The following is a 15,060-nucleotide window of genomic DNA, read 5'->3' as shown; positions in this document are numbered from 1 at the left end:
AACTGATGGGCAGGTATGCAATTCTCTCACATCAAATTATTCAAAATACAAAAGCTGCATTAGTTGATAAGGATACACTAAATTCAGATATAAGCATTTTGGATACGTGGGTGAAAGTGTCGATGAACTATATCCAAGGAGACAATGGAACACAAAATACATAAGGGCTTTGAGTTACTTGTTGAGGTCTCAATAGCTAGATTCTTTGCTCACCAGCATGGAGTAAGTTTTAAAAACAATATCATTCTAATCCACCTTTACTCCTACTGACTACATAGCTTCATACATTTTTGGTAACATATGTGAAATGGATTGCCAATACTTTCTTGAGGCTGAGAAAGGGTGAGTGGCCCAAAGTCACCCAATTGTTTTACATCTCTAAAGGGAGAAATGAATCTCACATTTCCCCCACTCCTAGGCAAGAACCTGTAAGTATCAGAGTAAATGGCAGTCAAATCAAAGGTCCCTTAATACTAAATTAATAGGCTTGTATCTGATATTCATTATAAAATGTCTGCATCAGAGCTTTTTAATACTACAGTCTTTTTCAACCATCCCTAGCCAAAATATATTTGAATCAGAGTGTTTCAATATTAGAGATCCCTTCCTTTCCAATTAAAAAATCTCTGTGTGTGCTTGCATACAATTTGCAAAATAAAATAAGTTAGTGTGATTAATTTTATTCCTCCCAGATGATCCCAGGAATATTGGTAAACTAAGTTTATTTCCTGTATCATAGCAGACCCCATTATAAGCATAATTAAATTGCTTTGTATTAATTAATTTATTTCTTTTGCCTCACTTTCATGTTCATATTTCAGAACATGATTTGTGAATGTATCGATTAGCGGAACTGATTATAAATTGATTTTTGCTGATTGGTTTTAGATAAAGATGTTTGTTCTCAGTGTCCTAAAGATGAATACCCACATGACAACAGAGATTCCTGCATTCCAAAAGTAATAATTTTCTTATCATATGAAGATGCTCTGGGAATCATTCTGGCTGTTTGTCCTCTTTCTTTTGCTTTCATCACATCTTCTGTGCTCAGGATCTTCATTCAATACAGGGACACTCCCATTGTCAAAGCCAACAACAGAAATCTTACATACATTATCCTCATCTTCCTTTTATTCTCTTTCCTATGTGTTTTGTTATTTATTCGGAGACCAAATGAAGTTGTATTTCTTCTTCGACAACCAGTTTTTGGTATTACCTTCTCAGTGGCAGTTTCCTGTTTATTGGCCAAAACCATAGAGGTTGTCCTAGCATTCATGGCCACCAAGCCTGAGTCCGAAATGAGGAGATTGGTGGGAAAAAGAATGGTGAACTCCATTGTACTTTCCTGCTCTCTTGTTCAAGTCATCATTTGTGTCACATGGCTAATGACATTCCCACCGTACCCAGATTCTGATAAGCATTCAGTATCTCAAGAAATCATACTAGAATGCATTGAAGGATCAGTGACCATGTTTTACTGTGTCTTGGTTTTTATGGGCTTTTTGGCCATTGTCAGCTTTTCTGCAGCTTTTCTAGCTAGGAGATTACCTGACAGTTTCATCACCTTCAGCATGTTTGTCTTCTGCAGTGTTTGGTTGTCCTTTGTTCCAAGCTACCTGAGTATCAAAGGAAAATATATGGTGGCTGTGGAGATCTTCTCCATCTTATCTTCCAATCTGGCTTACTGGGTTGTATCTTTGCCCCCAAATGCTTTATCATCCTATTCAGACCTCAACTGAACAGCAAGCATTTGCTTATGAAGAGATAATTGTTTTTAATCCTGAAAAATTATTCCCGGTAACTAATGTAGAATATGTTGGAATGGGATGAGGCCAAACAACTCAAAGTCCATCACCTTGTCATCCTGGAACAAAGTATCTCAACAATACACAGCAAAGTGCTTTTATAAAATATGGATCAGCTCTGTTATTCAACAGAATAATTTATATTGCTGTTCAATTCACAATGACTTCCATTTTTCACAATCTACCATTTAGATATAGTAGGCTATAGCTATAGCGATCATTATGCCATTGCTGTGATAATCATTATCTGCTATATATTCAGTATATAATTCCAGCTTACTGTCAAACTACATCTCTTTCCTTCTGAATTCATTATAATTTTATATTGCTGGTCATTAATTAATTTCAAACTTCAGATTCTCCAAATTGATAAATGCCCCTAGATATGTATTTCCTTAGTGCTCCAATATCCGTTTCATTTGATGGCTTGTGGGATTGTCAAACCTTTGCTGCTAATCCAGTTCTGTTGGTCACCAGGCCTTGATTGACAATAAGATAATGAATGAATGACAAAAACATTGAGCTCCATTGTACTCATGTCTTGGGCTTCATGGGTTTCTTGGCCATTCAGCTTTCTTAGCTAAAAAATTACTTGATAGTTTAAAGAGAGCCAAATTTATCACCTTTAGCATGTTGGTCTTCTGCAATATTTGGTTGTCTTTTATTCCATTCTATCTTATCATTGTGTTTGGTCATGAAATAAACAAGAGGGATCTATTAATGACAAGAAGGTTCTGAAAATTGCCATGAATCAAAGGAAGACACTAAATAAACAAAAACACTAAAATTCAGATGGATTTTTCATATCATGAGGATACCTGAGGCCAAAGGTAGCCAAAGAGAAAGTGTTCACTCTGATGCCCTATTCACAGATTTAACTGAAGTTCTATTTCTTTCCTTAGAATTTCAACCTAACTATTTAGAATTAAGAAGACTGTTGAAATATTCTTTCCTTTGATAAGGGCTGAATGAGACATTTTCTCAAGGCTACTTTGCAGGAAAGGTGACTTTCCTCACTTCTAAGAAATGGAAGATAGGTATTGCTTTGTTTTGTCCCTCCAGTTGCCTCATCCTTTGTCTTCCTCTGTCATGTTTGTCACATTTAAAAGTTTGAACGATTCTGTTCCCACTCACCCCCAAACTAACATAGAGTTAACACAGTTATATGCACTCCAATTAAAATAGAGACACCTTGGGGAGGGGTTGAAGCAAAGAGTAGGTATTTATTAAAATATTTTTATATTAAAAATAGTTCAGAAGAACGTCTTGGTGAATAAAGTTGAGATACTGTAAGTTATTATAAATAACTAGTTGGGTTTTAGGACCAGTGCATAAACTCAGTTAACAAAATTGCATTGGATTCAGGATGAATCCTAAGAATTCAGTAGGGAAAGTCTGGAAACTTTTCTGTTTTAGCTTGCAATCTAATCCAAGGCAAGAATGATGCCTCACATTTGCTAACTTGGAAAAAATCAAAAGTGATTCTAGCTTGAGCTCTAGGAGTAATTTGAGGTCATTAACATCCCTTTTTTGTAGGGAAAGAAATTACATTATTTTTGACAGAACTGCCTGATACACACAGACATGACTGCCATATCTAAAATTACTCTAATTTTGGATAAATGGATTTGAAGAGAATAGAGAAATTTCTCTTGTCCTATGAAATGTTGCTTATGAGTAGATGGAACCATTGCTTGATGAAATCAGCCAATTTATCAAAACAATTAGTAGAGGAATATTATTTATAATCAGGATGAAACAACACTTGTTACAGGGTTCTTGTTACTGAAGCATGTTTTCTAAAAGTATACAAAGACTAATGTTTGCTTATAGCAACAGCAAAGTGAGCTATGCTATGGCCAAATAAAGTGATCTTTGCTTATTTACACATAAAAGTCATTGCACATACAACATAGTATAACAGAGTTGGATGGGATCTTGGGGGTCTTCTAATAAACCCCCCTGCTTGAGCAAGAGATCCTATACCATTTCAGACAAATAGCTGCCCAGTCTCTTCTTAAAAGCCTCCAGTGGTGGAGCACCCACAACTTTTGAAGGCAAGCCATTCCAATGGTTCATTCTTCTCACTGTTAGGAAATCCCTCTTTAGTTTTAGGTTGCTTCTCTCCTTGTTTGGTTTTCATCCATTGTTTCTTGTCTTACCTCTGGTGCTTTGAAAAATAGGTTGACCCTCTCTTCTTTGTGGCAGCCCCTCAAATCTTGAAACACTGCTATCATGTCTCCCCTAATCCTTCATTTCACTAGACTAGACATACCCAATTCCTGCAGAATTATCATTCTTAACAGACAGACATATCTCTTAAAAAAATAGTCCATGCTCAACCTGATTTAGATGTGTGCTTTTCAAGTTCTGAATATAAGACTGAAGACAGAGTGTCCAAATCTTTATTTGCAGGAAAAGGAAGAAGCTCAGATAATCCAATCCTGAGATAGATATGTTTTCCACAAAGTACCGGTATTTCCTTTCTTTTAACTGAACCCAGTAACACAAAGAGCTATAGCATAAACTGAGGATCAGATTACTAATACAGTTTAATAGTATGCAGATTAAAAACAGCAAATGAATTCTAAATAATGAGAAATGTCCTGGGTTTTTTTTTAAGGTTAAAGCTGAAATTCTGGCTATATTATCCAATTCCTTGTAGACTATATGCTTGATTTTCTAGTGGCTATAGCTGACAGTTGGAGCTCAATGTGTTATTTTTGTCATAATTTAGATGATGAAAGATTCTAGTTTCAATCCAATCCCACTGAAAAGAAATAAAAACCTCCAAAGACTGATATGGAACACTATGTAATACCTTGTATATCTATCTATCTATCTATCTATCTATCTATCTATCTATCTATCTATCTATCTATCTATCTATCTATCTATTTATTTTTAAGGACCTTTGGGCCTTTTGCTAATCCAGGGAGCATGGATGGAGATGTCTTTTGATGAAAGATGGTGAATAGATTCCTGTGATACTTTGACTCTATGATTAAAGCACTCTGTGATATATTTCATCACTCTGGTGAACACCTAATTAGGCCAAAATATATTTATTCATGTAGTAACCTTCTCATCTTCTCATACTTCTTATCTTTCTACTGGTATCTTGTGATTTATTACTTGTTTATATCTTATGATTAATAAATAATTATGATTAAGTATTTATTAATGCTTAATTATGATTAATGGTTTTAACTATGATTTATTATCTATGATCTATCACTTGTTGTTTGTATATACACTGAGAGCCTATGCACTGAAGACAAATTCCTTGTGTGTCCAATCACGCTTGGCCATTAAAGAATTCTATTCTATATCTCACAGAACTTGTGATTCTGAGCAGATAGTTGTTTTTCTGGCAATTAGCCACAATTACTTTCATTTCACCTCCAAGTCTCAAGGGTGCTTTGTTAACCACCAGTGAAACTAAAACCCAAGATAGAAGCACTTTGTCATTATTTGCTCTACAATGTAAAGAAGCAGAATACAGTATATATATATTTGTTGGTATTATTATTTAGTGCTCTTGGTTGGTGCTATAAAAGAGCCGAGTGGTCATTCAAGTTAGGCTGTGCTATTCAGCCGAGAATCTATTACAAGAAAAAAATAGGACAAATGAAAGACTGCAAAGAAGAAATTCTATCATGCAAATTAATGAAGCTTTCTGTATTGGTCTTAACGCTATTGTTCAGGGTAGTTTCAGAGATTCCTAACACAAATTGCATTGTTGGTGATCCTGTTCCAATTCTTCATAAATACTATCAATCAGGAGATGTCATTATTGCTGGTATTTTGTCTCAAATCTATATATTTTCAAACACAATACACTTTCATGAAAAGCCTTCTACTGAACTTTTCTATGATACTGAGTAAGATGCTCATGTATCTAAAACTAATTATTCAGAAATGAATTTGATGTTTGGGGCTGGGGCTGCATTGTATATCCCTTTGTCCATAAAGACTGAAATTGTTTAAGGATGTCTTGGATGTTAATTATGTCCATTAGGATTTCCATTAATAATGCATTGGTAGTAAACAGTTCTGCTTAATCTGATTCATATGGATAAGTTTATGATTCTGAATTCATGATTTTGGCAGATCAAATATTTATTTTTAATTAAATTTCACCAAGGACAGTCATAAAGGTATTTCCTATTTTTTTGAATTAAAATCTTTCCTACATTATTTTTTTTTTTACTAATGAAGAATCCTGTTTTATTTCAGGATTTTCCTATTCCTTAAAAAGAATTGGAATAAATTCAATTGCACAGCTAAATAAATTTGTTCTGAGTAATGAAATACGTGTACATTTCTGAAGATAAAGTTTTCCCATTTTCTTAAAAATATTTAGTCATTTATACTCAGACTTAAAATTCTGATTTTCACTGTTTCTAAAATGAATATCAACAGTTGAATTGATTGCCACTAATTTCCCAGAACTCCAATTAGTAATGATAATATACTGCTTAGTTATTTCAATTTTGGAAGACATCTATGGATGTGAAAAACCTTGTTTAGATGCAATCTTGAGAATTATGAGGTTAAATTTTAATCAATAAACTAAATTAAAGAGTGTGGGAGAGAACAATCTGGTGGAGGTAACCCCTGAATTTATAATTTATTTTTTTCTATACATGCAAAATGGTGCTGTGGAATTTAGAGATAATTGCATCAGTAGATGCAAAGACAATAATGTGACTGGTATTGAATTGTGTATGTAATTAATTGTATGCTTGCACTCTTGGATATTTTCTAATATTAAACAGTATCTTTTAAAGTAGTATCATTTCTATGTGGTGAAAACCAAAATAGATATATTTTATTTAACACCATTCATTAGTATTCATCAAATGGAAGCTTTGAGTACAATATGTTTAAAGCTATGAATTGAATGAAAGTTCTGTAGCTCTTTTGCTGAAACTAACAAGCTCAAATCAATGCGTAATTTTCATTTCAGGGTGGTGACTCAGCTCTACCAACACATTTTGTCTTTGGCATTTGCTATAAAGGAGATCAATGAAAATCCCCAGATTTTGCCCAACCTCACTCTGGGCTCCCATATCTATAACAGCAATTTTATTGCAAGCTGGACATATCATGCCTCAATGGAAATATTCTCAACACAAGGCAAGCTAATCCCTAACTACAAGTGTGAAACAGAAAACAATCTAGTGTCAGTCATTGGAGGACCTAATTCTGAAGTCTGTATCCACATGGCAGCTATCCTGTCTATTTACAAGATTCCACAAGTAAGACTTTCTTCCCATTGCTTAAATATCTATCTATCTATCTAGCCTTTAAGTTCAAATTCTATCCTTTTGAGAACAATTACAGTAGGTTAAAAAAAATATAGCAGTTGCCTTTCTCATTACTATGAACACTTATTGAAACCTGTGAAGAACATAGATTTTCCTTTAATGAGATGAACAAATATGTAAAATAGTATGCAAAACTTTTATTTTTATTCTCCAACATGCAAACAAAACCACTACATTATTCATTTTCAGAATATGCAATTCTGTACTGAGTAAACTAATCACAAATAATGTCAACATGTTCATTTTTAACTCAGTTCACTCAGCTGGAGATTCTTGGTTTATTTCTCTTTATTTTCTTTTGAGAGTGGTCATTAGAATTTCATTTTTTAATGTGTGTCAGTGTGTTCACAGAAAAAAAGTCAATAAAATTTATCTTTATTGTATTCCAAAGCATCTTTTTTTTTTGCATTTCTATTGTATGTTCTCATTTTACATAGCAAGGCATCTGCTTCTCAGCACATTCAGTTTACAGATTAGGGAACTTGACTTCATAATCTCCTTCATGCAAGAAAGAAATGGTATTTTACTCACATAGGAATACATATAATAGATTTATCTAGCTATTCATTCTCTAACACAGTTTTTGTTTATATGCTATAGTTCACTTATGGTTCTGCTTCTGAGATGAATAGGAAAACTCAAGCTGTTTTCTATCACCAGATGTTTCCAGATGCACACAGACAATATAATGGGATTCTCCAGTTACTATTATATTTCCAGTGGACATGGATTGGGATACTATACGACAATGATAACAATGGAGAAAGATTTGTCCAGGATGCTCTTCCTGTATTTTCTCAGAAAGGAATCTGCTTTGATTATATAGAAAGTTTCCCATTAATTACATCAGTTAATGACATTGATAAGATGGTGACAGAGGGAATAAATCGGTATAATTCTATAAGTAAAAGCATTTCAAATGTATCCATTGTTTATGGTGAAATTGAGACCATGATATATTTCAGAATGTTTTCAACATTGTCAAAATATGAGGATGTATCAATAATGGCAAAAGGAAGGGTTTACATTATGACAGCTCAATCGTTCCCCTTTCAAATGAATGAAGACATAGACTTGCTTCATGGTGCTCTGTCCTTGGCAATTCATTCAAAGGAGGTCCCAAGATTCACTTACTTACTTCAGTTGGTAAATGCTATCTTTGTATTAGAAGATGGCTTCATTCAGGGTTTTTGGGAAGAGGCCTTTGGATGTTTCTTTCCTGAGTCCATGGTGGACAGGGAAGGAAGGGTCTCCTGCAGTGGTGAGGAGAAACTGGTGAATCTCCCAGCATCTATTTTTGAAACGAGCATGACTTCCCATAGCTATAGCATCTACAATGCAGTCTATGCTGTGGCATATGCTTTGCACAACATGCTTTCATTTCAAATGAGAAAAACAGAGAGTGTACATGAAGCAATCCACAGCTTGCTGGTTCAACATCTATGGGAGGTAATGTCTTAGACAAACTGATTTCCATTAGGTCAGTGTGTCTCATGGGTGACATTCTATAACAAACATAAAATATTGTTTGTGTTATATTTCCTTTGTGACAGGAACCATTTTTAAGCAGCTCATATGGTTTAAAATTTCAAAAGTATATATGTGCTGAGTGGGAATGGGAACAAATGTGGTGCAAATATTCAGAGGCAAGTTGGTCTACTTTATAGCAATTGCTGGTGAAACATCAGGAAATCTGTTGTCTGGACCATGTCACCAATCGCTGAAACCCAATATTACCTAATAAATACATTTTTATTTAACTTTTCCATGACTGTTCCAGGGAGAGTGTACTAGTGATTTTTGTAGGTTCCAAACAACTTCAATTTTACATTTAGAAATATGATGGATCAGTTGTGGAAAGACTGATGAGTGGCCTTGAAAAGGTGAGAGTTCAATGCTAGGAAGCAGCAGATGTTTCTCTCCTAGGGCAAACACACACACACACACACACAAACACATACACACACACACACTCTACTGTGAACTCCATGTGGTGTCCGGAAGGGCATCCAACCTCTAAATGCTCAGCTCTACACAATATTATGGGATTATAGCAGGGGTGTCAAACTGCTGGCCCACAGGCCAGTTGCATCATGCAGAGACCAAGCCCACCGCAGCTCTAGCAATGCAAAAAAAGTTGCGATATATCACAACACATCACGGGACATGGCAAATTTGACAATTGTGGATCATAGGGTTGTAAAACAAATTGTGGAAAGACAGTCACTCATACAGCTTCACTAAAAGCTCTGATAGACTATTTGCCTGAGAGTTCCTATGAATTGAGATCTATCCATACAGGCACAATTCACATCTAATTAGGGATATGCATGCGATTGCATATCAACATGTATCAAGAAAACAAAAACTTGAGGCCTTCTCAAAAATGTATTCATCCTAATTTCTCCTTTTTCTCTAGAACCCTATTCTAATTCCTCTTTTGCCTGTGTCTGTTTGTTATACATGAAGCAAACTTAAATGGAAAAGAGCAATGTTATTAAATATACCCTGATGAATTGCATCTCATATCCCCTCTTCAGCTCAACCACTTTGTGAAAATCATCTCATTTAACAACAGTGTTGGAGAAAAAGTTTTCTTCAATGAAAATGGAGAAATGGAAACTGGATTTGATATTATCAACTGGGTAACATTCCCCAACCTTTCCTTCCTTAGAGTCAAAGTTGGAGACATACAACCCTTGTCTCTCAAAGAAAAAATGTTTACTATTTCAGAGGAAACCATAATCTGGCCAAAGCAGTTTAATCAGGTAGGTTTTGTAACTCTTTGAGTTCTATTCAAGAATTATAAAGTTTTAAGAAAATGATTTGTTGGAGTAACTGTTCTTCAACTACCTGAGAAAGGTGTCTGAAAATATAATTTTTCTCCTCCACTTCTGCTCTACTATAGGAGAAAGAATCCAACAAAACACAACATGATCAAATATTTCCTTTTACACAGAGTATCAATATACAATAATCATATATTTCAGGAACAGCACGTTACATCTTCATGCTTAATGTGTCTATGTGTGAATGTCATGTTTATTCAATTGCATTCATTTATACCATGGTTTTCATCCAAAATCATGACTACATATATTTGGGAGGTATATTCATTCATTTGAGTTATTATCTACAATTGAAATATTTTTAATTGTAAACTTGTAAGAGGAAAATCAATAATAAAATATCACTGAGAAATGCTAGTGAATTCAAAATATGATATTTAAATAGCATTTGATTGGTGCAGATATACATCGTTACTTTTTTAAAAAAATGTGGCTCATTTGAATTCATTCTGAATAATTCATCTATACAAGTACAGGACACTATGGTTAATTGTAGGTATGCACATTTGCAGAATGGAAAATTTCTTTCTTTTATCTGTAGACAAAGCCTCTTTCTCTTTGCAATGGCAATTGTCATCCAGGTTACAGGAAGGCCAAAAAGGAAGGGAAACCATTTTGCTGCTATGATTGTCTTCCTTGTCCAGGAGGAAAGATTTCTAATCAGAAGGGTAAGTGATAACTTATAGAGGAATATTTGTTAACTTGTTGTCTGTGGTACTCAGGTTTATTAAATAATTGATTTAATTTGATAGACACCCAACTCAACCAAGTGGAAGGCTTACAACTGTAAAATTATAAAACAATTTAAATAATTTAGAAAATATTAAAATAATAAAAGTATCCATAAGATAAATAAGTAAGGAATGGGTGCATCATCAGTAGGTGTGCAAAGGCTCTCCTAGCCACAACTACCACCTGTTGGTTGCCCATCATGCAATTGTCTATATGGATAAATAACTAACCAGATTTCATTATTTCAGTATCATTTTCATGAAAGTTGTTGATAGAATAGAAGCCTGGTTCTCTTTCCCTGCAGATATGGACAACTGCTTTCATTGTCCACAAGATCATTATCCAAATGAGGAACAAAACTTCTGCCTTCCCAAATCTGTAACATTTTTGTCCTATGAAGAAACACTGGGGAATATTTTTATCAGCTTTATTAATACTTTTTCTATCATCACTATTTTGTTGCTCTGGCTTTTCATTAAACACCATGATACCCCTATTGTGAAAGCCAACAATGAGACCCTCACCTACATTCTTCTCATCTCCCTCCTGCTCTCATTTCTCTGTGTTTTGCTTTTTATTGGTCGGCCTCATCAATGGACATGTCTTCTTCAGCAAGTTACTTTTGGCATTATATTCTCTGTGGCAGTTTCTAGCATTTTGGCAAAGACTATCATTGTAATTCTAGCTTTCATGGCTACCAAGCCAGGGTCCAGAATTAGAAAATGGATGGGAAACAGACTGGCTGTTTCTATGGTTCTTTCCTGTTCCTTTGTTCAAACCATTATTTGTATTGTATGGCTATCAACCTCTCCCCCATTCTTAGATGCTGACATGTATTCCATGCCAAAGGAAATTGTACTGATATGTAAGGAAGGGTCAGCTGTCATGTTCTACTGTGTCCTTGGTTTTATGGGTTTCTTGGCAATTATCAGCTTCATAGTGGCTTTCCTGGTCAGGAAGTTGCCAGATATGTTTAATGAAGCCAAATTTATCACTTTCAGCATGTTGGTCTTTTGCAGCGTCTGGCTGTCCTTTGTTCCAACCTATTTGAGCACAAAGGGGAAATATATGGTGGCTGTAGAGATCTTCTCCATTTTGTGTTCCAGTGGGGGGTTACTGGCTTTCATCTTCTTCCCAAAATGTTATATTATTCTGGTGAGACCTGATTTAAATAACAAGGAATATATAAGAAGGGGGGGAAACTAAAGAATTAACGTTAGCCATAAGTAAAACAGTTTACGTTAAAAAATATTTCTTTTTCAAGTAACCATCTTGTATTTTATAAGGCTGTGTGTTCATTATATAATTTCTCTCCCCTATATTTTCAGTTAATTTCCTGAAAAACAAACAACAGTATGTCTGTGGGATTTTTGTTCAGTTCTTGAAATGTCTGCTGATCAAAAGCCAAATACCTGTAAGAAGATAATATCTCTTTTATCTTCAGTTGAAATGTCATTTATTCATTCATTTTTCATTTATTTATTGAAGCAGTGACACTATAGCAAATTCTACCTATTTAACATATTTCAAGAATAAAATATGAAATGAAAGCAACATTTTTATTTAAGTATTACTGAGAGTATGGTTCTATTTTTTAATATAATATTAAGAAATTTAAAGTTTGTTTAAAAAGGAAGCCAAAGCAATGTCCATGGAATTTCTGCAAAACACTGACATTCTTGAACTTTGTCAAATTTTGTAAGAAACAAATTGGAAAATAAGGATGTAAGAAAAAATATGCTTCAATTCAGTGTTTGTAGTTTTCACCTATTAGCTTTATTCTTTAAGAATGAATAATGTCATATCTGTGTTTGAAATAGTCAGTCTTTTTGTAGTTTTGCTTGCTCCATGTGCAAAGGATCTAGCAAAAGTAGACCATATACCTAGTACAATGAGTCAGGATCCAGGAAATTGACACTCCAAAATTAAATCTGCGTCTCCAGTAGCAAAAAGAATTGGATCCGATCTTTTATTACAAGTTTGCAAAAATAAAATACTTTAAAATAAGCAAAAAACAAAAACAAAACAAATCCAAATCCAAACCTCTTATCCAGGATTATCAAGAACACTTAAATGAACATGGAAGATCAACCATTTAGCAGTCTGAAATGATTAGCAGGAAAAATAGTAAAGTTCTCAGTCTTCCAAAAGTGGCTTACAATCATTCCTTGAAATTGATTGTCAGCCCTGCCCCAGCTGGTTCTCCAGGAAAGAAAGATGCTTGACTCCATCAGAAGGTTGCAAGGCTCTTTTATTAGAGACAACTGGATGCAGTGAAAGCAAGGCCAGATCTGACGAAATCCCCCCCCAAAAAATGTTACATTGTTTTAAAACCTTAGCCCCCTCCCCATTTGACTAGTTCATTGATGCCCAATAGGAAGGTTTTGCAAACAGAACACTTTGAGAAGGAGTTAACATACCATGCAGTCTGCAGTTTGCAGTTCACAGCTGAGAGTTAAAAGGACTCTACGTTTTCTTGTTATCTGTCTTGCCTTGAGAACAGTGTAAACTTCCCTGGCTCTTTTGTTTGAAGTTGTGCCACCATATGTGGGGGCTTTTGGGTGAATATTGGCAGTGATTAAAAAGACTATTGCTCTTTCCAGCTGATTGCTTTGCCACCGTTTGGGGCCCTGGTCATCACAGGAGTTAACATACCATTCCCAGGTCCTGGGTACTAAAACTCCTTGAAGTTTGGAACTCCTGTATCTTCTAAATCAAAGTTTCCCAATCTTTCCTAGGTTGGTGGCCCAGAGTGGGGGGGAAGGGGATGATTTTGTGGGCAGGGCAGGTGCATTTGAGTGTGAATGGCTACATGCAAGCACTGGTGATATTCGTGGTGAATGTCATGCAAGTGCGGTTAGAACCCTCCCAACTAGGCTTGTGCAAGTGGGACTGCAAGCACTCATGATGACACTTGTATGAGTAGGGCCATGAATGGTCACAATGAGGCTCATGTGAGTGGGGCCATGAGCACCGACAATGAAGCTAGCATGAATGGGACTGTGAACACCCCTAATGATGCTCGCTCAAGTGAGATCATGAACACTCCTGATGCTCACAGTGCTGCTCATACAAGCGGGGCCATGCATGTGAGTAGGACCATATGTTCATGCAGCCTGGTGGTGATTAGGTCACAGCCCAGTAGTGGGCTATGGCCCACAGGTTGGGGAGAACTGCTTTAGATAGTTTATTTATTGTTTATGTGTCTTCAAATCATTCTTGATTCATGGTAATGGCTGCAAAAGTCCATTCAGGTTTCTTGGTAAGGCTTTAAAAAGTAATTTACTATTGCCTTCCCCATAGGGCTGAGAGAGCCACTGGCTCAAGGTCAACCAGCAGTTTTGTGCCTAAGACAGGATGAAACTCCATGATCATCAGAGTTTTGGCCTGGTTCATTCACCACTCTCCCAAACTAACTATTTTGTAGAGACTTTACATGGAATAATAACTTTCATATACAGATGGTATAGCTAGTAACCCTGATTCAGCCACATTCACTAATATAATTTTAAAAGAGCATATATTCACTTTTCAAATATCTTTCCCTGTCTGGTCCAAGCCCAGGGATCAGATAGTGAGATCAAATTGAATTCAATCCTATATTAGCTTATATCTAAGGGACAGAATGTTGCCAAATTAAAGCTATAACTTTCTTACCTACTACTGTACATATATCCTAAGATATTCTAGGTCAGTGATGGCAAACCTGTGGCATGGGTGCCGGAGGTGGCACTCAGAGCCTTCTCTGTGGGCATGGGCACCGTTGCCCCAGTCATAGGCCTTCAGCTGGGTTTTATAAAATCTTTTCGCTTTAGGCCTCTGCCGCTGTGTGCAAAAAAAAAAAAAAGGTTCAATCAATCAGTCAATTTCAACTTCTCAAAAAAGATCTTGCAAAGTTGGAATTGATTGATTGAACAGTTTAGTCCCACCTAGTCTACCGTTATCACCACAGCCATGCCCACCCAATAGGCCAAACCCAGCCAATTGACCACACCCAGCCAATGGGCCACACCCACCTGGCACCCAACGATGCATAAGTGGTTTTTGGGTTGCAGTTAGGGCACTCGGTCTCTAAAAGGTTCGCCATCACTGTTCTAGGATGTGGCTATCTTGAACTCTTTTCCCTTCTCTTTTCTAGCTTGGGACTGTGCAGTTTCTTATTATAGGCATCTTTCTTGAAAACCCATGTCTTGCCAAAAAATCTCCCTCACTGATCCTATAGGTGCACATTGCATCACATTCCTAAACTTTATTTTTCTTGCTTTTCAATTCACCTATAGTTCTGCTTTTTAGAAAACTCAGACCAGTCTAGGATAACTCACAGTGGCCACATTGCCATGG

General features: G+C 35.7%; 1 protein-coding gene across 1 annotated transcript; it reads left to right on the top strand.

Annotated features, from left to right (window-relative positions):
• Positions 1-217: 217 nt before the first annotated feature.
• LOC120299472 (vomeronasal type-2 receptor 26-like) lies at positions 218-14,563 on the top strand (the record flags this gene model as incomplete). Its single annotated transcript, XM_039324326.1, has 8 exons — positions 218-222; positions 5,513-5,689; positions 6,778-7,069; positions 7,739-8,587; positions 9,679-9,906; positions 10,529-10,655; positions 11,024-11,914; positions 14,541-14,563. Coding segments are annotated over exons 1-8 (2,592 nt in total), but the record flags the coding sequence as incomplete, so codon positions are not given.
• Between the last annotated feature and the right edge of the window lie 497 nt (positions 14,564-15,060).

Source organism: Crotalus tigris, unplaced genomic scaffold (assembly GCF_016545835.1).
Source record: "Crotalus tigris isolate CLP2741 ecotype Arizona unplaced genomic scaffold, ASM1654583v1 scf7180000024297.1652928, whole genome shotgun sequence".
Classification (NCBI taxonomy): Eukaryota; Metazoa; Chordata; class Lepidosauria; order Squamata; family Viperidae; genus Crotalus; species Crotalus tigris.
This window is presented reverse-complemented; position numbering and strand designations above follow the sequence as displayed.